The sequence below is a fragment of the Balaenoptera ricei genome, chromosome 16, assembly GCF_028023285.1.
Source record: "Balaenoptera ricei isolate mBalRic1 chromosome 16, mBalRic1.hap2, whole genome shotgun sequence".
NCBI lineage: Eukaryota > Metazoa > Chordata > Mammalia > Artiodactyla > Balaenopteridae > Balaenoptera > Balaenoptera ricei.
Window position 1 is genome coordinate 32,580,068 of NC_082654.1, and position 23,658 is coordinate 32,603,725.

Genomic DNA, 23,658 nt, shown 5'->3' on the forward strand with positions numbered 1-23,658 from the left:
ACAACATACTCTCCTAGTTTATCCCCCTCCTCCCACTCCAACACACACACACACACACACACACACACACACACACACTCTTTCTCAGTCTTGTTGGATGATTTCTCCTCTTGTCCCCAACCATTAAATTTGTAGCATCCCAAGGCTCAGTCCTTGGAATTTCTTTTCTATCTACATTCACTCCTTTGGTGTTCTCATCCAGTCTCGTTGCATTTAAATCCAGTCTCACTGAGTTTAAACACAACCTAATGACCCAAATTAGGGTCTCCAGCACAGTCTTCTCCCCTGAACTCCAGACTTGTATATTCATCTGCTTAATTCAAAAACTCCATGTCAAATAGGCATTTCTTTTCTTTTTTCTATTTTTTTTTTTTTTTTTGGCCATGCTGCGCAGCATGCAGGATCTTAGTTCCCTGACCAGGGATCGAACCTGCGCCCCCTGCAGTGGAAGTGGGGAGTCTTAACCACTGGACCATCAGGGAAATCCCAAACAGGCATTTCTTATCAAAGGCATCTCAAACTTAAAACATCCAAAACTGAGATCCTGAGCTTCCCACTCAAACATGTTCCTCCTACAGTCTTTCCATTTCAGCTCAAGGCCACTCCATCCTTCTAGTTTTTGGAAGGCCCAAAACCTTGGAAAGAAATGTGCTTCTCTCTTTGTTTTCCATCCAGATCCAGTCAGGAAATACTATTGGCTCTGCCTTCAAAATCCAATCACTTCTTGGGAGAGTTCCCAAGAGGGTAGAGTAGGAAGCTTATATCTTCTCATGGGCACACCAAAATTACAACTATTTACAGAGCAACTATTGATGAGAAAGACCAGAACCTACCAGAAAAGATATAAAGAAGGAACTACAATGAGATGGGTAGGAGGGGCAGAGGCACAATATAGTCAAGACCCATATCCCCAGGTGGGTGACCCCCCAAAGGAAAGAATAATTACAATTGCAGAGGTTCTCCCCAAAAAGCGAGGGTATGAGCCCCACATGGGGCACCTCAGCCCTAGGGTCCTGCATAAGGAAGTCGAGCCCCCAGAACGTTTGGCTTTGAAGGCCAATGGGGCTTACTTTTGGGAGACCCAGAGAGCTGTGGGAAATAGAGACTCCATTCTTAAAGGGCTCACACAAAATCTCACATGCTCCAGGACCCAGGGCAGAAGCAGTCATTTGAAAGGAACCTGGCTCAGACCCACCTGATGATCTTGGAGAGTCTCCCAGAGAGGCAGGAGGCAACTGGAGCTCACCCTGGGGGCACAGGCACTGGCAGCAGGCATTTTTTGGAGCTCATTCTACTGTGTGGATACTGGTGCTAGCAAGCTCCATTTTGGAATCCTCCCTCTACTTTATTAGTCTTGGGACCTAGCCCCAGCCCCGCTCACCAGCCACTAAGCAGCAGTACTGGGATGCCTCGGGCCAAGCAACTAGTCAGGCCAGGACACAGCCCCACCCACAGCAGGCAGGCTGCCTTAAGATCCCCTGAGCCCAGAGCCATCCTTGGACACAGCCCTGTCCATCAGAGGACCCAGAACCTAGCCTCACACACCAGTGTGCAGGCACCAGCCCCAGGACACCCCGGGCCCTGGCCCCACCCACTAGTGGGCAGACACCAGCCCCAGGACAACCGCAGCCCTGCATCCTGCCACGGAAGGACCCAGCCCACCACCAGCAGGTAGGCACCAACCCCAGGACCCACTGGGCCCCAGCTCTGCCCACCAGCAGATCAACACCAGCTCCGAGGCAAGTTGAGCCCCTCAGCCAGCCACACTGGGATGGGGCCTCACTTACCAGCAGGCCAACACAAACTCCAGTACATCCCAGATCCTGCAGCCAGCTGTGTCAGGAACTGGCCCCACCCACCAGCAGTCCAACACCTGCTCTTGGACCCCTGGGCTCTGGAGCCAGAGACTCTAGGATCTGGCTCTGCCCACCAGTGGGCCAGCACCAGCCCTGGGACTCCCTGAGATCCAGCCCCACCCACCAGCAGGCTGACACCAGCTTCAGGACCCCCAGGGCCCTGTAGCCAGAGACCTTGAGACATGTGTCCACCCACCAGTGGGCCAACATTATCCCTGGGATCCCCTGGGCTCTAGCCCCACCCACTCAGGTCAACACCAGCTCTGAGATACCTTGGATTACTCAGCCAGCTGCCCCAGGTTCAGCCCCACTCACCAGCAGGCCAGCACCAGCTTTAGGACACCCCAGAACCCACAGCTAGCCATGTCAAGAACAAGCTCCACCCACCACCAGGCCAACACTAGATCAGGGAACCCTGACACCACAACCACCACCCCAAAACTTGGCTCTGCCCACCAGTGAGCCAGCGCTAGGCTTGAGACCCCTGGGGTTCTGCAGCCAGCTGCCTTATGACCCAGCCCCACCAACCAGCAGCTAGCAGCCCCCACACAAGGCAGGACCTGGCAACCAACCAGACTGGGGGCCAGCCACACCTACCAGACCATCCACAGCAGTCAGCCTGCTGCAACAGAAGGACTCAGCCCACATAGGGGCACCCCTAGAGCATATAGCTTTGGTGACCAGCAGGGAGTGTGCTGCTGGGACTCATAGGACATCTGCTCACTTCTCTAAGGTTGGGAAATATAACCAACCTGGCAGATACATAGAAATAAAAACAGCAACTTAGGCAAAATGAGGTGACAGAGGAACATGTTCCAAAGGAAGAAACAAGATAAAATCCCAGAAGAAAAACTAAGTGAAGTGGAGATAGGCAATCTATCCAATAAAGAATTCAAGGTAATGATTGTAAAGATCAACGAACTCAGGAGAAGAATGGATGAACAGAGTGAGAAGTTAGAAGTTTTTAACAAAGAGAAAATAAAAATAAGAACCAAACAGAGATGAAGAATACAATAACTGAAATGAAAAATACACTAGAAGGACTCAACAACAGACTAAATGATATAGAGGAATGGATCAGCGAACCAGAAGACAGAGTAGAGGAAATCACTGATGCTGAACAGAAAAAAGAATAAAAAGAAATGAGGAAAGTTTAAGAGACCTCTAAGATTATATCAAGCATAATCAGCTGACTTTTCAGCAGAAACTCTGCAGGCCAGAAGAGAGTGGCACAATATATTTAAAGTAATGAAAGGGAAAAACCTACAACCAAGAATACTCTACTCAGCAAGGCTTTCGCTCAGATTTAATGGAGAGATCAAAAGTTTCATAGACAAGCGAAAACTAAAAGAGTTCAGCGCCACCAAACCAGTTTTACAAGAAATGTTAAACGGACTTCTCTAAGACATAAGAAAAGGCCATAACTAAAAACATGAAAATTACAAAAGGAAAAAGCTCATCAGTAAAGGCAAATATACAATAAAGGTAGTAAGTCAACCACATACAAAGCTAGTAGCAAAGTTAAAAGACAAAAGTGATAAAATCATCTATATCTGCAATAAGCAGTTAAGGGATACACAAAACAGAAATATGTAAAATATGTTGTCAAAAATAGTAATCATGCTCAACATTGTTAATCATCAGAAAAATGCAAATCAAAACCACAACGAGATACTATCTCACACCTGTTAGAATGGTTATCATCAAAAAGAACACAACAAATGTTGGCGAGGATGCGGAGAAAAGGAACCCTTGTACAGTGTTGTTGGGAATATAAGTTGGTGCAGCTACTATGGAAAACAGTATGAAGGTTCCTCAAAAAACTAAAAATAGAAATACCATGAGAAATACCATGATCCAGCAATTCCACTCCTGTGTATATATTCAAAGAAAACAAAAACACAGATTCAAGGAAAAGATACATGCACCCCCATTGGTCACAGCAGCTCTATTTACAACAGCCAAGATATGGAAGCAACCTAAGTGTCCATAAACAGATGAATGGATAAAGAACATGTGGTATATATATACAATGGAATACTACTCAGCCATAAAAAAGAATGAAATTTTGCCATTTGTAACAACATAGATAGGTATTATGCTTAATGAAATAAGTCAGACAGAGAAAGACAAATACTGTATGTTATCACTTATATGTGGAATCTAAAAAATAAAACAAATGAATGAATGTAACAAAACAGAAACAGACTCACAGACATAGAGAAAAAACTAGTGGTTACCAGTGGGGAGAGGGAAGGGGGAGGAGCAAGACAGGGGCAGGGCATTAAGAGATACAAACTACTACGTATAAAATAAATAAACTACAAGGATATATTGTACAGCACAGGGAATATAGCCCATATTTTATAATAACTTTAAATAGAGTATAATCTATAAAAATTTTGAATCACTGTGCTATACACTCAAAAGTAATATAATATTGTAAATCAACTCTACCTGAATTTTTTAAAATCCAATCATTTCTCACAACTTCTACTGCTACCACCTAGGACTAGACTGGTATTATTGCAGTAGCCTCCCAACTGATCTCTCTCTTCCACCCTTGCCCCCTTTCAGTCTATTCTCCACAGAGTAGCCACAGGGAGCCTATCAAAACGTGAATTGGATCCAGTCACTACTCTGCTCAAAACCCACAGTGGTTTCCCATTTCACTATAAGTAAAGCCAAAGGTTAACAATGGCCTGCAAGACCCTAGACAGTCTGTTTAGTTCAAATCCACCTCTCAGCTCTCACCTCCTGCATTTTTTTTTCCTTTTTTTTGGCCACATGGCATGTGGGATCTTATTCCCTGACCAGAAATTGAACCCACACCCCCTGCATTTGAAGCATGGAGCCTTAACCACTGGACAGCCAGGGAAGTCCCTCAGCTCTCACCTCCTTGTCACCTCTCTTCAACTCAGCCACACTGGCTTCTTTGTTCTTCCTTAAACACTTAATTTCTCTGCAGGACTTTGTATTTGCTGACCTCGCCACCTGGAACATTCTTCCCAGAGAGAGCCACATGCTGGACTTCTTTACCTCTTTAAGGTCTTTCTTCCCAATCACCTTCTATTTTACCACCTTATGTAAAATTGTAACCTCCCAATACTTCTCAACTCCCTTTCCTGCTTTGATTTTTTCTTAGTACTTATCACTAACATACCATACATCTTACTTTTTTTTTTTTGCTAATTATCTGTCTGCCCTCACCCCACCCCTCCAACCAGAACATAAACCCTGTGAAGTCAAGGATTTTGTTTTGCTTTCCACTGTATCCTCAGTGCCTAGAACAGTGCGTGACATATACTCTTTGCTCAATAAATATTTGTTAATGAATGAGTCCATCTTCCTTCCATTGGCTCTTTTTTTTTTTTTTTTTGGCTGCACCGTGCAGCTTGCAGGATCTTAGTTTCCTGACCAGGGATTGAACCTGGGTCTGGCGGTGAAAGCACGGAGTCCTAAACCACTGGACCGCCAGGGAATCCCCCCTGTTGGCTCTTATCCTTCAAACATAATCAAGTCCACTCTAGTCTGCAACATTCTTCCCTTGATCCAACTCATCCCTCACGTCAGCTCTCTCTTTCCCTCCACCACCTCACTTCTTGAGTTATCTAATAAGCTCAATGTTCCTACTTTCTTAACTTCTGCTGTTTAACCTCTTAATATTCTACTAAGTCTGTTTTCACCAAGGATATTTATAAGCTCCAAATCCTCAAACCCAATCACCACATCTCTTCCACTGTAAAATGTGCCATTAGAGTTTTAAGGGTTTTTGCTGGAGGGATTAAGGGTCTGTGGGTAGGAAATATTATAAAGTGCATCCCAATTCCCAAAAACATTATACTGTGGGGCAGGAGTAGAGGGCAGGGGTGGGAGGTGCTAGAAGAATAGAAAATACGATACCTCTTCCCATTCTCTTTCTCGTCTAATCTGCAGCTTTGGCACTTCTTCTAGAAACTTTGGTCTCAAAACACACTCTCCCTTGGCTACTGGGTTCAGACTCTCCTTGGCTTTCTCTTACCTTTTTAGGTTTTCTTTCTGAATCTCTCTTCTTAAGGCATTTCTTTTCCCATCCCTTTATTGTTGGTGTTTCCTTGGGTTCCAGTCTTCATCTCTTCTGTTTTCATTCCCTATACTTTCTTTTCTTTTCTTTTTTTTTTTTAAGTATAATTGTTGTTTTATTTTTTATTTTTTAACATCTTTATTGGAGTATAATTGCCTTACAATGTTGTGTTAGTTTCTGCTGTATAACAATCATTCCCTGTACTTTCCAGGGTGACTCATATTTTAAATGCTCATATTTTCAACTATTGACTCCATGCTCCAACTCTAACTCCCATTATCTCTTGATTTTGGCCAGACCTCTCCAAGCTCTACATCCACATTTCCAGCAACCAACAGAATATCTCTGCCTTGATATCTTATAAACATCTCATATTTAGCATGTGCCAGGATGTGCCAGGATGAACTTATTATCTCCCTCCTCCCCTGCCAAATCCACTCTCCCTCCCTCATTCCCAGTCTTATTCATAAATATTAATCCAATCATCTAAAGCTAAACTTGAGAATAAATCTTAACATCTCCTTCTCCTTCCCTCCCAACAAACCACCTAGCCCTCTACCTCAAACTCTACCTCATAAATATTGTTTAAATCCAGCTCCTCTCATCCATCCCTCTCCCCCATCCACCCACCATCAATGCCTTAGTACAGGTCCCCATCATCTCTCACCTACTGGACTATTGCAAAAGCCCAATACTAGTCTCTTCCCATTGCTCACCAACTTCTTGGTTCATTCCTGCCAGAGTGATCTCACAGAGCCAAGTCTTATGACCACTAAGTATGATGACAGCATAAGTGAAAATACTTTGCCACACTCTCCCACATTCTTGTGAAAATCTATATCTGTATCCTAAAAGAAATGATATTTTTTCCTCAAATGAAACGTCAGTGCATTAGCATTAAGAAATGACACTAACGGCCAGCATCACCTCTTCTGAGACAAGGCAGCATGACCAGGGGCAAGTAAGCAGAGGCCTCAGCTGGCCCACCTAACACTCATTAACTTGGGATCAACAAAAGCGCACTGTGGGAAAGAGAAGCAGGTGTGACGGGAGGGGCACAGGGAACTCTTTGGGAAGTCCCGGGTTTGTTGTTTTGTCTTGCTTTGTTTTGCTTGTTTGTGTGTTTATTTTTGCCTCTGTGAACTGATAACCTTACTCTACCATGAGTATAAAGAGACTTAGAACTGATCTCCAACAAAAGACATTACTTGGGCAAGGTGCTAAGCAGTGGAGCAGGAGCTCACTCGGCAGTTTAATGGTTTGCTCTCAGTGGGAAAGGGGCAAAAGCAAGAAAATGGGCCCAGAGAAGGGTCCTTCCTGAATGCCTTTACACCTCTGGACAAAAATACTGACAGAATCCTGAGAGCCGTAGCCTCTCTATCCTCTGAAACATGACTCTATGGCAACAGGACTGTTGCCTTCTTTCCTGGATCTGAGTGAGCTTTTTTGGGTAGAGGACTGAGATGTCTTCCCACACATAGAAGGGGATGTTGCATTTGGTGATTGCATTATTCTAGGATCCAAACGGAATCTAAGGGAGCCAAGGGTAGACCACGCACTCCCCATCTCTAACATTGAACTGGGATCTCCCAGTGCTTCCTTAAATTCTTTTTAGAATAAGATGAAAAACACATACATTCATTTGTGCACCCCTACAGAAGGTATCTCTTTTCTTTCAAGGATAAGGCCTTAGATTAAATAAATTTTGCAATAAGTAGAAAGAATGGTAGAGGAAAAGCTTGCTTCCAAAATAGATATGATGCAGGAAAGAGAGGGAAATCTTACTTTACTTATTTTTTGGTTAGATACAAGAGGATGTTGGTCTGAGAAGAGAACAGATTAGGATAAAAGATTTCATGGAAACCAAAAATACTGTAGCTGAATGAAAGTTTATACTAGAAAAAATTAAGGAAAACTGAATCAGTGATGTAGGGAATATTAGGAAAATATTGTCAGAATACAAAGGAAAATAAAGGAAGGAAAGGAAAGAAGGAAGGAAGAAAGGAGAGAGAGAGGGAAAGAAGGAGAGAGAGAGAGGGAGGGAGGGAAGAAAGGGAGAGATAAACGGATGGAGTAAGTTCAGAGATAAGAGATCCAAATAATAGGTCCCTGAAGAAGAAAAGCAAATGAACAGAGTAGGAGCACTGATTAAAGTTATGAAAAGAGAAATCTTTCTTGCCCCTAAAGAAGTCCTGAATTTGTAAATCAAAAGGGTTTACCATATTCTAAGCAAAATCAATGAAAGGAAGTCTATACTCAGTTGTCTCACTGTGAAAATGTCAGGAATAGAGAAGAGAAAAATGTTCAGGCTGAAAAACAGTGTCCTCAAAGTACTTCACAGCATCAAACTTCTCAAGACAATGGGGGAATATTTCCAATTACTTGAGGGGGATAAGCTATCTATATTTAGACAAGTTGTCACTCTCTTACCACATTGATGCCCTTTCTAAAAAATTACTTTCATATGCACCAGATCATTTTGACAGGAACAAAAATTAAGAACTCAAAAACGGGGAAAGTCATAGTGAGAAAAGAACTATATTAAAGTTAATTAAATTCATGCTAACGGGTACAGGGTTTCCTCTTGTGGTGATAAAATGTTCTAAAATTGATTGTAGTGATGGCCGCACGATTCTGTGACTATGTTTAAATACAATGAATTGTAAACTTTAAGCAGGTTAATTATATGGTATGTGAATTGTATCTCGAAATAATAGTAAGATCAACAACTATGGGTTCAAATCTCAACCTCAGCACTTACCAATTGAGAGACTTTAGGTAGGGCACTTAACTACTCATTCCTTGGTTTCTCATTTGTAAGACAGGGACAGTATCAACTTCAAACAGTTGTCTGAGAACTGAGTTAACATCTGTAAGTTGACTGGAACAACACGTGGCTCAATACACACTATAAACCTGTAGATTAACTAACGAAACCATCACCACTTCCATGTATTAAACACTTACTGTGTTAGTTTCCTACAGCTGCCATAACAAATTACCACAAACCCATTGGCTTAAAACAATACGCATTTACTCTTACAGCTCTGAAGTTCCAAAGTCTGAAATCAATCTCACTGGCCTGAAACCAAGGTGTGGGCAGGGCTACTCTTCCTTTTCCATCTGCCTGATGGCATTCCATGCATTCCCCATTCTGCATTCCTTGGCTTGTGGACCACTCCTCCATATTCAAAGCCAGTAGCACAGCATCCTGCTACAATGGTTGCGTTGCCTTCTTCTGTGTCAGGTCTCCCTCCTCCTCCCTCTTATAAGACCATCTGTGATTATCCAGGATCTCCCCAGTTTAAATTCCTTAATTTAATCACATCTGCAAAGACTCTTTCCGTATAAGGTAACATTCATAAATTCTGGGGATTCAGAGCTGTAATCTTTGCAGCCTACCACTGTTACTATATCAACCAAAAAAGAAGAAAAAGAAAATAAATCTATGAAAAAGCCCTAATGATTATTTGTAAGTACACCAAAATAAAGCAGTAAAAAAGAAGACATTAAGCAAAAGATGGTATCAAGAACATTTCACACAGCTTAAATTAGAAAATATGAGTACTGCACTATTACTTTCTATTTACCAACTTTTGTTCACTGGAAACTTTTCGGGTCCTCCCTACCCTGCCTTTTCAGTTCAGTGCCTAAAAAGTTATTTTGCTAATGACACACTGCTTCAGATGTCTTTTGTGCATATGTCTGAGTCTTTATCCACTTGAGCAATACTGTTTCAATTTTATAGTTCAGAGATTCTGACCCTCCCCTTCTATATCCTGCCAACCAGACCCACCTCCTGGCTCTGGCCTCCTGGGACCTGCCATGATTATTTGGGAGGGAAAGACTTGGTAATTTTCACTCACACCATACTACAATACTTCCTAAAGTTATGTAGCCATACAAGGCTCAGCTGCCTAAGATGCTGAGAACTTTATCTCATCTTCTTTCATCTTTCTCAAGACTTTATTGACTTACTCCTTCTCTGCATCTACTTTACTTCCTTTTATAGTCCCAACTCTCTATCACTGCCCCCCACCCTTTTCTAATAAGCCACAATAAAAAATTATTCACAGCTCATTCTTTTTCCTGGAATGAAAATTCTCATAGGTAACAATAAAAGTATACAAAAGTAAATGCAGATGTACTATAATTTCACATAGGAGAATATTATGGTTGAGGAGGGATTACCATATAATTGAAATGACTGGATAGATTTACAAATATCCAATTTTATATCTCAAAAACACAATATATCTTATTCACAAGTGTTCACATTTATAAAAATTCACTACATTCTTAGGTACAAAGAAACCTCAGAAATATTAAAGCCATATTCTCTAATCATTGTGAAATAAAATGAAAAATTAATAAAAATTAATGGTTTAAACAAAAATGACAATTACTTGGAACTTTAAAAAAATTATCCTGGGTTAAAGAGACAATAAATGCAATATCAAACTTTTTTGAAAATATAACACCACAGATAAAAATGTATTGGATCTATTCATAGCTGTAAGTCTCTGTATAAAAACACTAAGGTTTTGGAAAAACTGTTGCAAATATAGTAGAAAAACCTGAATATCTTTATTTTATCAAGAGCTCACATAAATTAATTTAAAACATAAAATCCAATAAGTAATAAACAGGCAACGGATGTAAACAGTATACAAAAGAAGAAGCATATTATGTGAAAAATGTCAAATTCACCTAATTAAACAAACTAAAACAACATAAAAGCGGACACGATTATTTAAAGAAAAATACAAAACAAAACACCTAAGTTGTCAGGGATGCAGCAAAACAGGAACTCCTTGTGGGAGCATGAAGGGTCCATCCTTTGGTAAAGCAACTTGTTAATAGTAATCAAGAACTTTAAAAAACATTTACAAATTTTAATCCAGTAATTCTACTTCTGGGATTCTATCCTCAGCATGCAACCCTACATATGGAAAACTTCACTCACAAAGATGTTTATTGGAAATGGGAACAACCTAAATGTTCAATTACAGGGACACTGTTAAAAAAAACTATGTGACTATAAAAATTATGCTAACGAAGACTATGCTATAAGGTGGAAAATACTTGTGCTTCACTGCTACACTAAAAGTCAGGCTTTAAAACTGTATGTATAGCCTAACAATCACAATGCCAACCCGTAATTTTTCAAGCTTGTAGTCAAGTAAGTGCTAAAAAAGAGAAACAGGGCTTCCCTCGTGGCGCAGTGGTTGGGAGTCTGCCTGCCAATGCAGGGGACGCGGGTTCGAGCCCTGGTCTGGGAAGATCCCACATGCCGCGGAGCAACTAGGCCCGTGAGCCACAACTACTGAGCCTGCGTGTCTGGAGCCTGTGCTCCACAACAAGAGAGGCCGCGATAGTGAGAAGCCCGCGCACCGCGATGAAGAGTGGCCCCCGCTCGCCGCAACTGGAGAAAGCCCTCGCACAGAAACGAAGACCCAACACAGCCATAAATAAATTAAAAAATAAAAAAAATAAAAAAAGAGAGAAACAACCCAGGCATAGAAAAAGGAACTACAAGGAAATACATCAAAATATCGTCATGAGCGATTGTTTTTCTTTCTCCTCTAATCCATATTTCATGTCTTCTTTAATGAGTATGTGCCATATTACTTACATCTTCACGGACAGAAAGAAATTGTCCACATCCTCCTTATGGATCAGAAGGAAACACCTTTTTACGTAGGGCATGTACTGCCATTGTTCCTGGGTCTCTAAATTCATTTTGATACTCTAGCACAAAAACTGTGGGATGGAAGTATGTTAGGCAAACTCCCTCTTGCCGTCTCTACTCCAACGACTTCTTTTTTCCTTATGATTCCCTCAATTTTCCAAACCTAAAGAAATCCCATGGGTCCTCTCTGCATTCACTATCCTCCTTTGCGTCTGGGATCATTCTCACCTCACTTCTGCAGTGCAGACAGTGCCCCCTGGCACGCTGCTCCCATCTCAGAGTCCTGAATCCTTGCTAGCCCCAGCTCTCGGGCACTCCAAACACCCAGCAAAGGGCTCTGGGGCAGCCAAATGTTCTGTTCCAGTACTTCTCAGGTTGGAGGCAGGGAATGAAAGCAGCATAAGGAATATTGGAGCCATAGAGAAAAGGTGGGAGATGTTTAGGAAATCCAACACAGGGTCTTTATGTGCAATTACAGATTGTATGTGATAAAGATTCAGATTTGTTTCTTGTATGGCAAAATTCTAGGACATATGTTTACTGAAAGAACAAAGGAATGCATGAATTAGGTTTCCCATCATCCTGCAATGATATAACTGATCAGTGACTCAAAGTGGTAGCTTCAGAGGAGCGGGCGGTGCGGGGGGAGCACTGGGGAAGGGAGGGCTTGGTTGTTTGGTACCAAAATAAGCCCTGACACTACGGCATGCAATGACACTATGACATGGCTAGTCGAAGTGTGGCCTATGTAGGGGCAGCATTACTATCACCTGGGAGCTTGTTAGAAATGCACAATCTCAGACCTCACTCCAGAGTTGCGGGATCAGAATCTGCATTTTAACAAGATCCCCAATGATGCACATGCATATCGAAGTTTAAGAAATACTGCCTCAGAACACACACACACATTCACCAAGACAAAGCCAGTGCCTCCTCTCATCTGCACTTCCATCAAACCTTCAAGAGGTTTGATGATTCTTCACCACAAGGGCTGCCCTCAACTTTGGCCTCCCTCCAAACTTTTTCAGGGAATGGAGCTCACAAGGAACAGACCCTATGGGATGTGCCCCAGTCCTCACCTTCACTCTGCATAGGCAGGTGGAATAAAATATTAATGCCCTTCGGCACAACCACTGGTTATGGAGTGCAGAAGCAACCATAAAGACAACACAAGGGAGAAAATACTCTTAAAATATGGTTTGGCCAAGTAAAAGCAAGACCAATCACTGCCATTTGTAAAAACTGTTTACCACATGTGCCCAATGACCATGCAAGACAATCATGATTAAAGAAATCATTTAATATGCACCTGTTGACTTTGTAAAGGTTTATTAGATTACAGGACTGGTAATCCCAAACTCATAGTCCAGGCTAAACTTTGGACTTCTGCCTGCAAATCTCCAGGATGAACATGTAAATAGGTTCCCTACTTGGAACCTGGAAAAAAGTGAAAAAAGCTTTTTATTCTTAAATCTAGGCTGCAGTTTTGGTAAAAGAGAGAGAAAGGTCTTTAAACACTGCTGGGATTTGGAAGGGCTTATTGTGGGCACCAGACTCTACTCGTCTTTCCAGGTCCAACTAAAGTGTTCCATCCTTTGAGAAGTTTTCCCCCAAATCATCAATCCCTGTTCTGTTTCTCATGGAATTTTCCTTAAACTTCTATTATGGCTCTTAGGGAGGTAGGAGAACTTAACTATTAGGAACCCAAGCTTTGCAGCCTAACTATATTGGTCTAAATTCCCCCCTTTGCCTATTACTATCTGGATGACGTTGGCCAAGTAACTTCCCTCCACAGCTGTAAGATGCAGAAATCTCTATCATAGGTTTTTTTGGGAAGATGACATGAGACAATGCCAGATGTATGTATAAAAATTACAGTGCCTTGCACATAATAAAAAACCAATGTTAGCTATGATTATTAGCACTTCACAGAGTCTGGTTTCAATTAGAGTTGGTTGTATATATGTCTGCCTTCCTCACTAGACTGTGAGCAAACTGTTTATATCCCACACATCTGGCATAGGGACTTACAAATGGAAGACACAATAATATTTGTCAAACGGGTTTGAAGGTATGCCAAGAAAAGGAAAGGGAGGGTGTTGGAAACAAATTTAATGTACTTTATGATTTTATCCAGGGCCAACCTCTGTGGTGTTTGTTTTTCTTCTATTACCAGAGTATATTGTTGTCTCAGACTACGAGGTTGGTCGCTATAAAATGGGGCTGGCAGGACACTATTTCTGGAACGAGATGTTCTGTTCAGAGATAGTGAAGTTGTGCTATGAGGCATCTGAAATCTCCAGTTTGGTTCTCGGCTGAAAGGGGACTGGGGGCTGAAGTTCAGCCAGAGCTGGACGGGCCAAACGGGGTGCCCTAGCATAGGGTCACATCAGCTCTGAAGGTCACCCACCTAGAAGAGATGCATTTTGTTTTTCAGAGTATTCACTTAGAGGGATGTCTTTACATATTGCACAAAAGAGCTGTTTGTACCAGCAGGACTCCACTGCAAACTCAAAGGTCCCCTTTTAAACCAGCCTACTGACGCTTAGATGAACATCAACTAAGATAATATTACTTAGCTTACTAAATATTTATTGAGTGCCCATTATGTGTTAAACACTGTGCTAGACACTGCAGATCCAAAGGTAAATAAAGAAATTATAGTCAGGGGAAGGTTGGGAAGCGATGCAGAAGGCAGGAATATGGACAAGTATGACAAGTGCCACCTTAGGTGTAAGTGGTGAGGTATTGTAGAAACATCCAATATAAGGCTACTATAAGGCTCAAAGGGCTGGAGAAGGCTTAAAGGAGGGACTAACAATCAAGATGAGGCTTGAAGGAGTGATTGCAACAGCTAACATTTATTGAGCACATATTATATACATCAGGCCCTGTTCTGAGAACCCTGCATGAATCCCTCATTTAGTCCTTACAACAACCCTGTGAGGTAGATAACATTATTCTCTTCATTTTACAGATTAGGAGACTGAGGCTCACAGGAAAGGGTGGAGCTGGGATTCAAACTCGAGCAGCTTGGTTCCAGACTAAAGGAGGAGGAGAGGGCCAAATCAGCCTTCAAGGCAGAGGCAAGTGTCTTGAAACAATCTGGAAGGGAGGAAAGAAGTTCCCCAAGTCCCTTGAGGAACTGAAAGTGTCTGGGGGTGGGGACAGAAGTTCAGAGATGACTCAGCTCGATCTGCAGGTTAGAAGGGAAACCAGAGGCAGGGGATTTCTAGTCTGCTTTGGACTTTTGAAAACTAGCTGTGTGATTCCTGTCATCTAACCCCTTCTGGCTTCAGTCTCTCCCTTTTGTAAAAGGCAATAACAACAATACCTGGGCCCTACCACAGAGAATGGCCACGGGCACCAAATGGGAAAAATGCATGTAAACTTGATAGCAAAGCACAAATTCCTTCCCAGACTTGAGATTTCACCAGTATCATTTCCCCAGTAGCTTCAAAGATTTACAAACCCAAATCAACAACGTCGGAGCAGTAACAAGAGACTCTGAAGTGGAGCAACAGGGTAGGGAAATAGACCCTCGGACCCTGCGTCCGTCGCCTGCATTCAAATTCACCACTTACTGTGTGATCCCAAGGTAAGCTGCTCTCTCACTACCTCAACTCCATCATCTGGGAAATGGGGATGATAATGATAGCACTCACCTTATAAATTGCTGTGAGGAATAAGTAACACGTGTAATACGCTTAGAACAGCTCCCAGCACAGAGTAAAGACGAAAACATTAACAGCTATCGTTACTGTCATTATTAAGAACTCTACTGACTACTCAGCCCATTCCTCCACGTTCTATGTGATAAAAACATGTGGGGATATTAGAGACCAGAGCTGATGAAGGTTTGCAACCCTACACAACCACACTGCTGCAGACATTCTTCCTGGCTCCCACGGGCTGGCAAGCAGCTGGCTCTCTGTCCTGGCAGAAAATGCCCAAAAGAGGTAAAAGACAGAGACCACACACCATCTGTACAATCCAGGCTGCTCTCGCAGTTTTTAGACAAAATCTAAATATAGTCCGTCCGATAAGCCTTGCTTTTTTAAGATAAAACTGTTCTTCGTACCTATACCCCTTCCCTCCCTCCCCACACCCATGCACACTCCCCCACACCTCCCAAGAAAAGTTTAGTCTTTTGCAAGACATACTCTCAGGTCCTGTTGTGACAGGCTCTTGCCACATTAACTTCTCTGTCTAATTCCAGGCAGAGAAGCCTTTGCTAATTTCACAACAGGAAAGCACACAGGAAATTCGAGAACGAGGCAAATCTACACACAGAGCCCAGCATCTTCAAGCAAACTCACTGAGGTACTGACCCAAAGCAAGACGACTCTGGACTGTAAATGAGGCAGCTGCCTCCTAAACTGCGAGGGGACGGAAGAAGTCTTTTCCCTCTAAAAAACCAGATCTGAATACCAATTGCTAATGAATATTCATGAGCTGCTCCAGCTTGCTCAGGAGCCACCCTTGACTCTAACCCCGGAGCTTGGCTTCCTAAAATGTTTCCCAAAGTTTTTTCTCTGCCTCCTCTCAGAAGGAGAGGGTGGGAAAGTGTATTTAGGGCTTTTTGCCTCTTGCTCTTTCAAGTACTTGCTTTTGGTCCGGGCTTTTGGTTTTCTTTTTTCCTTTTTTTTTTTTTTTTTTTTGTTTGTTCTTAAGGATTCAGATCAAATCAATTTTGCTCTTACCCCTTCTATCTTCCATAATTGGCAGCTTTTGTTTTCTTCCTCTTTGCTCTTTATTTTTCAGCCTCTGCTTGCTGTGGTCGGTCTCAGTGAGAGAGGTACTCAAGGAACAGAGATATAACAGACCCTCGGGCTCGTGGGAGGGGCTAAATTAGCCTGCCCCGTTTCGGAAGGAACCTCAAACCCTATGCCTTTTTCATTGAAAGGACAGACTGGCCGAGAAGTCCAACAGCTCATTCCCCTAAAGCTTCCCCGGGTTGCAATTTTTTGTATCTTGAAACAATGTATGTTCAGATATCTCTCTTCAGCTCTTTCCCTCTCCCTTTGTTACAGAAATCCATTTTTCCCCTTGAAAAGTATATCTTGGCTGCAAGCAAAAAAAAAAAAAAAAAAAAAAAGCCATTTACTTTTTGCAATTTTGAAGCAAGATAACAAGAAACTTGTTACCTTGATACCCACCGGAAAAACTGTGGGACCCAAGAACAATTCTTCCAGCCCCATAAATCCGATCACTTCTGGTCCCCTGATGAGCAATCCCTTTTCGAGGCTCATTACACCAGAGGAGCAACGGGTCACCCTAGCAAAAGACGCTGTGGCGAGAGAAAGCATGGTATCCGTCAGAAGGCAGGGTGGGACGGCAGGGGAGGCTGCTCGCTGGGAACAGCTGTCTAGCTGTACTGATGCAAGTTGTCTACCTTTTCCAAACCTTGAACTCCTACCTCTGAAGTCTTATGAGCAAGAATTGCCACACCCAGGCTTTGCCAACATGACCCAAATGCAGATGAGAAACTGACCAAAACATTTTAAAACTGTGTATATGAAGTTATTTTGAAATCAGGACAACAGCCAACCCTCAGAGAGGAAGGTAAGTTCCCAAGTCCCAGGGCTGCCTGTCTGGGCAGCTTCTCCCTCCACAAGGCTGTCACAAACCTTAGCATTTTAGATTTGAAAGAGACCTCGGACGTCTAGTCTAAGCAAGGATAGAGGTGTGGAGATGTTAAGCTACAAGTTCATGTTCACATTGAGAGCAGGGAGCTGGTTGCTACCATGCTCTCCAGCACTTAATATAGTTTCTCCCACGGTGTAGGCGCTCAATAAATTTTTGATAAATGGTTGAGTTAATAAACAGCAGCAAAGCAGAACATAAATCTGATTTCACTGATTCCTAGTTCATGCTTTTTCTACACTGTTTCTTCAGCATGAGAGTTGGTATCTGAAGCCAATTGTACCATAAGACATTTTTCTTCCAAATATACCATAAGGCATTAAATTTGTGACCAATAAAGATTGTTTTTGACTCTATATATAACATATATTCTCCATTATACTTTTAATCATACTTCAATAAAGGCAGGGGCTTTTTTTAGTTTAGGCGTCTCTGTTATCTGCACAGTGCTCAGCAGCATAGTATGTGCTCAATAAATGTTTGGTGCTGGACTGCCCTGGTGGTCCAGTGGTTAAGACTCTGCGCTTCCAGTGCAGGGGGCACGGATTCGATCCCCGGTCAGGGAACTAAGATCCCACAAGCCGCATGGTGCGGCCCAAAAAAATAAATAAATAAAAATTTTGGTGCTTTAATAAATCTGGGTCTGTACAATACTCTTTCTTCACCTTACTAAAGGTTTCAGATTTAGCGCATTTGCCATTTATAATAAAAACTAATTATACTAAATGAAAATCCAGTGGATGGCTTCTCCAGAGCCAGTTTAGACTCCATTTCTAATAATATTGGTTTGATATCTGTCCTATTGTGGTAAAAAAATTTTTTACTCTTTTTTTATTTAATTAATTTTTATTGGAGTATAGTTGCTTTACAATATATGTTTACAATATGTATTTTGTGTTAGTTTCTACTGTACAGCAAAGTGAATCAGCTATACGTATACATATATCCCCTCTTTTTTGGATTTCCTTCCCATTTAGATCACCACAGAGCAGTGAGTAGAGTTCCCTGAGCTATATAGTAGATTCTCATTAGTTACCTATTTTATACATAGTATCAATAGTGTATATATGTCGGGACTTCCCAGAGGTAGAAGGTAATAATTTAGTGAAGACCTGGGGGAATGAGCTGTGTGGTTATTTATGTCCTTTTGATATTATTTAAATGGTTCTTACTCATGGTTGGTTTCAAGGCTAAAAGGAGACTTCAAAAGGATGGGGTTTTATCATTGACAGGGATGTCAGAGGCATGATAAATCATACTTCAAGAAACATGTTAAATGTTGTATGGCAATTAACAAATCTAAGCTCAGGAATTCATAGATTTTTTTTTCCACCAGGAACACACCCAACCCCATCTTCTTACACCTGCTATAAACTAAGTCAGTACTCTTTGGTATTTGGTGTATGAACACTCAACAAACAAAATTTGCCAGCACCTTTTGAAAATCATATCAAATTTTCTTGACACTATTTGACATTTTACTTTGACAATCTATCAGCACCACATGCACGTCTTATCAAAAAAAATTGTTTAGATTAACTCAATCATATTTGTAGTTCTCTACCATCAGTAATAACCTCTGCCCCCACTCCACCTGCCTGCTTACAGGTATTTAGGGATGATAAAAACCCCTGTGAGGGATAGGAAATAGGGCATGGGGTGGATATAAAAGTACTCTGAGAGTATTCAGAATGCACACTGGTTCAGAAAATGCCCCTTCCCCTCTTTTAGGAGAGGAGTAGGAAAGGCACTGTCTCTCGGAGCAGAGCCATGGTTCTCAACCCTACCTGCACATTATACATTATACGTAATCACTGCGGGTGCTTTAAAAATGCTAATGCCCATCGCTACCCTCAGAGATTGGAATTTGGTCTGGGGTTCAGGTAAGGATTTCTCATAAAAGGGCTCAGGTGATTTGAATGTGCTGCCAGGGTTTTAGAGTTAAGGAGATCTAGGTTTGAATCTTCACTGTGTAAATTAGACAAGTTAGTGAGCCTCTTTGAACCTCAGTTTATCTGTGAAATAAAGATTAAAAAAAAATCTACTTCATAGAGTCATTGTAGGGAAAAGGGGGAAATAAATGTGTAAGAAATCCCAACAGAGACCCTAGCACATAGTTGGCACTCAACAAGTTTGAGTTCCTTTCCTCTTCACTTATATGCTAGGTATATGGTTCAGATTAAATAAAACATTGTCTTCTCTTCTTGTGTCCCTTACTTTCTCCCCCTCCAATATCTTCCATTTATTTTTCAGACCTTCTCCCCCTCCAATATCTTCCATTTATTTTTCAGAAGTAACCCCAGGGCAACTGAAGGGAATGAGAACAGAAGTCCCTTCCCTCCTACAGCACATAGTACCTCTCCACCTCCCTTCCCCAAATTTAATGTGATCCTACATATTCAACAGCAACTGTGGGACTAGGGACATGCTGAGAGAGGGGATTGGGGAGTGAAGTATGACCAAGTGTCACCCATGCCTTTGTTGTTCCAGGATAAGCAAGTGGCCTTGGTAGTCAGGAAGGAATGCCCTGAACTCTGAGTTAGGGGAAGCCCTTGAATGTTGCAGAATGGCCAGCTCTTCCAAAGTGGAAGTATGTGACCAAACAATTGCACCAGAAGAAGGCACGCTTAGAGCACATAGCACAGCAAAGTCAAGCACAGCAGACACTCAATAAGGAGTGTGCAGAATTGAAATAAAGGTCCTGAACTGCAGGTAAATGCCTAACCTGATCCCAGTACTTGATGAAGTCTGTGTTGTGTAGGCATTATCTTGGTTTACGTCAAGTATTTCACAACTGATTCATAACCACTCTTATCTGAACTACAACTACCCCTTACTTCCTCTGCATTAGCTGAAATCTCTTGCATTTTCTGTTGAAACATCCCCTTTACCTCCTTCATCCTTCTACCCCCACTTCAGGTGCCCTGATTCCTCTAAATGTCTCAGAGGTTTGCAGACATAATGAGTGAAGTGTCCCTTTATTAAAAAATGATAAAATTGTATTGCTACTCAAGGGGCAGGCCCCAAATCCATGAGTTTCAGGTATAATAACTGATAACAGCTATAACATCTTTAAGGTCAAAGACATTCATTTCCAAAGAAAGTACTCACTATCTATGAAAGTCCAATCGATTTATAAAAGCCCCAACTATTTAAAAAAAATTTTAAATTTTAACATATTTTTTAAATGTTAAATTTAAATAGAGATGGTAAACAGATCAGTGGCTGCCTGAGATTCACTGGGGTGGAGGGAGGTCTGAATAAGTGAAGCTCAGGGGACTTTTTAGAGCGTGAAACTATTCAGTATGATACTGCAATGCCAATGTAAACGTGACAATATTCATAACCTATAGATATTTAAAGGACAAAGAATGAACCTTAATGTACACAGTTTTTAAAAAAATCATCCATGAGGTTAAGGGATCCCTGAATGGAATGTTGATTGTGACAAAAGAATCTAACTGTATTACGAATGTATGAAAGAGCCTCATTGAAGGGAGTAGGGGAAAGTGTACTGACCTGAGTCACTTTGGAAATGAGTAAAGTTTGTAAGACTAAAGGCAAAAGGAACTATACAAAAACATATTACTCTATTTGACGAAGCTGTTTCCCATGGGGATACAGGTTCATAATTCTGAGACCACTACAGATGTATACTGGAATTGGACAATTATGTAAATAGATGACAGTAGGAGTCAGGGTTCTCACTGTTGGAGTGGAAGGTTACCGACAGGCAAGGGTAAGTGGCTAATTATAACAATCTATCACACTAATTTAAGATGTTAACAGGGGAAACTGGGCATGGAGTATATGAGAACTTTCTGTACTATCTTTACAACTTTTCTGTAAATCAAAACTATTCTAAAATTAGAAGTATATTTTTAAAATTATGGTAAGCATTGTATAGGTGTTTAAATGCATCTGTTGTACCGAAACCCCTTGCTGAAGGACATCTTTACTAAAGTAACTGCTAAAAGGACATGGTTTTGCAAAAGCATTTGTTACACATGATTTCTTGTTCAAACAGAATTCATTGTCTCTACATCCAGCAAAGCAAAGTTAACTCAGGCTGTGGGCCAAGACATGGAAACAGCCTTGTTATATAGACTCAGTGTGATACTGGTAGTACTCAAATCTTTTCATCCATGACACACAATATTCCCATTGGTCTAAAAGAAAAAAAGCCTCTAAGTTGATTCCCCACTGGCTCAAAAAGTTTCCAAATAAGTGTCTCTGGAGAGAAGTCAGAAACTCTGGGGCCAAGGGAGGGCAGGAAGGAGAACTGACTGCTGGTTCCAGAACTTGAAAAATAATAATAATAAAGGAAGGGAAATGCCTACGCTTCTTCAGACGGCCACCGTCATATGGGAACATTGCCAGAGAACTTAAAGTAGCTCCGAGAAGGAGAAAAGTTGGAGTTAAGAAAAATTCATCATATTTAACTGACCCTAAGTGCCCGACTGCATTTGCTAAGCAATCAAGATTACAAAGGGCATAAATCTCTGTCTTCTAATTCAGGACATTTCTGGTCCTAGGAGGCAGGGGAAATTCTTAAAGAACACATGGCTTCTAGAGTCTTATGCTCAAGACCTTAACAGGGTGGCTCATACACCCAGTTTTTGAAGACAATAATATCCCATAATACCAGGCCAGTCTGTAGCAAGAAGCTCCCATGTTGCTGTTAATGCCTCTGCCTCTGCAGAGATCTGCCGGGGGTGACAAACCCTGGAGACAAGGCCGAAGTCAGGCACCCTGCACTCCTTTACATTAGGCCCTTCATCCATTCAGGACCATCAAAGCCTGAAGAAATAAGAGAGTGGGAAAAGATAATAGTGATTTTCTGACTTTTGAGATTATTACTTAGCCTAGACAGTTATCCCAGCTCATCCTTCAAGGTCTAGTTCAAACCTTAAATCTTTAAAGCCTTCCAGCTCCTCCAAATTCTGAGAACATAATTCTTCTCTCAAAGTGACAAATAGCTTGGCACTTGCTTAATGCCTTGCACTGCTAGTTTCAAGTGTGATTTATCTCATATGCACAACGTAGAGTCTGACTGCAAATGCTTTTTCCCTCCTCCCCATCCACATCCTTCCACATTCCATAGCACCCAGTCCAGGGTTTTGCATATGTGCTTAAATTTTAGGGGGAAAAGTTAGCTAGAACTTTTTAACAGATGAACCATTCTCAAGTAAAACTCCTTCTCAGCATATGAATTGGTCACACAAATCTCTCCCAACTCCGAAATTTTCTGATCTAGTCCAAAGTATGTAACAATTCCTATTGTTTTTTTAAATTCATTACTCGGCATATGACAGGTAATCTTCCACTGCTGAATTGTAATCTTTAAAAGGTTTCAAAAGCCAACTGGGAGTCAAGAATTAAATTAAAATTCACCTGCATTAGGCACTGTTACAAACAGCTCATGTGAGTTGGCGACCAGATGAAAAGATACCTTCCACACAACACTAAGCATGCACGTGCACAAAGACAAACACAGCATAACTTACAGTTCTGCCTGGAAACAGACTGATTTCTTTTGACACTAATTGCAAGACACACTTAATTTCAAAACATTAAAATCTGTTTTCATCACATGTTTTAGAATTAAGCATATACAGACTACATATAGAAAATGTCTGTAAGCCTACCCACACAACCGTTCACCTTAATTTCCAGGAAAAATAGAAATTACATAGGGTTCCCTGCTCCAAAGCCTTTGCAATGGCAAAGAAAAAGCTGCCGGATGAGAAAGGTGTCTGTGGGAGGGACAGATGCGGGAACACAAGGATCTGCACTTTGTGTGTCAACAATGCCTTGCAGACGAGACAATGTTTTTTCTGCTGCCATAATCCAGAGGATGGACAACATGGATTTTACAGGACATACTCAAGTGTGACATGCAACTAGAGGAAAGTAGAAGGAATTACCAGGATATAATACTTCATTAATATTTGACTAATATATAAATATTTCCCACATGTACAATTATGTTACTGTGCTTTGAAAAGGGAGTAAGTTAGAAGAGAATCAGTGAGGAAAAGAATTCTTTTCCCTTCTCTGCTTAACTGCCCTCCAGTTCTTTCTTCTGCCTAGCCAGAAAAGCCCTGTGAAAAAGAGACTGCAGTGCTCCCAAACAGCAAACAGTATGCCATGATTTATTATAGCTGTGCTACATCCCTTAGCCTCCCATACAGCCAGCACTTGTCATATTCTGCTTTTGTTTTGGTTATTTACGCATGGAGCAGATTCAATCTTAAACCACCACATTTAGGTATCCAAGAAATTTTGCTATGTTTATTTTCTTTATATCAACTTAAACCCATCTCAATTCCCTCTGAGCTGGCAGGAAAATCAATCACAATCATTACTGGAGTCCCCTTACCTCCCTGGTTTACACCATA

General features: G+C 41.6%; 1 protein-coding gene across 4 annotated transcripts in view; it reads right to left on the reverse strand.

Annotated features, from left to right (window-relative positions):
- The window catches only part of ENTPD1 (ectonucleoside triphosphate diphosphohydrolase 1), a 125,309-nt gene that overhangs the window by 83,603 nt on the left and 18,048 nt on the right, over window positions 1–23,658 (reverse strand). Inside the window, exon 1 of one of the 4 annotated variants that reach the window (XM_059899702.1) lies at window positions 16,771–16,877. The exons of 1 other annotated variant lie outside the window; for it this stretch is intronic. Coding sequence is in view for 1 of the 3 variants with exons in the window: in XM_059899698.1 (XP_059755681.1) it covers window positions 16,315–16,330 (16 nt within the window). In the remaining 2 variants the exon portion in view is untranslated. Of the gene's footprint in view, window positions 1–16,314; window positions 16,408–16,770; window positions 16,878–23,658 lie in introns of those variants that run through there. 2 more of the 4 variants (XM_059899698.1, XM_059899699.1) reach the window with 2 other exon arrangements.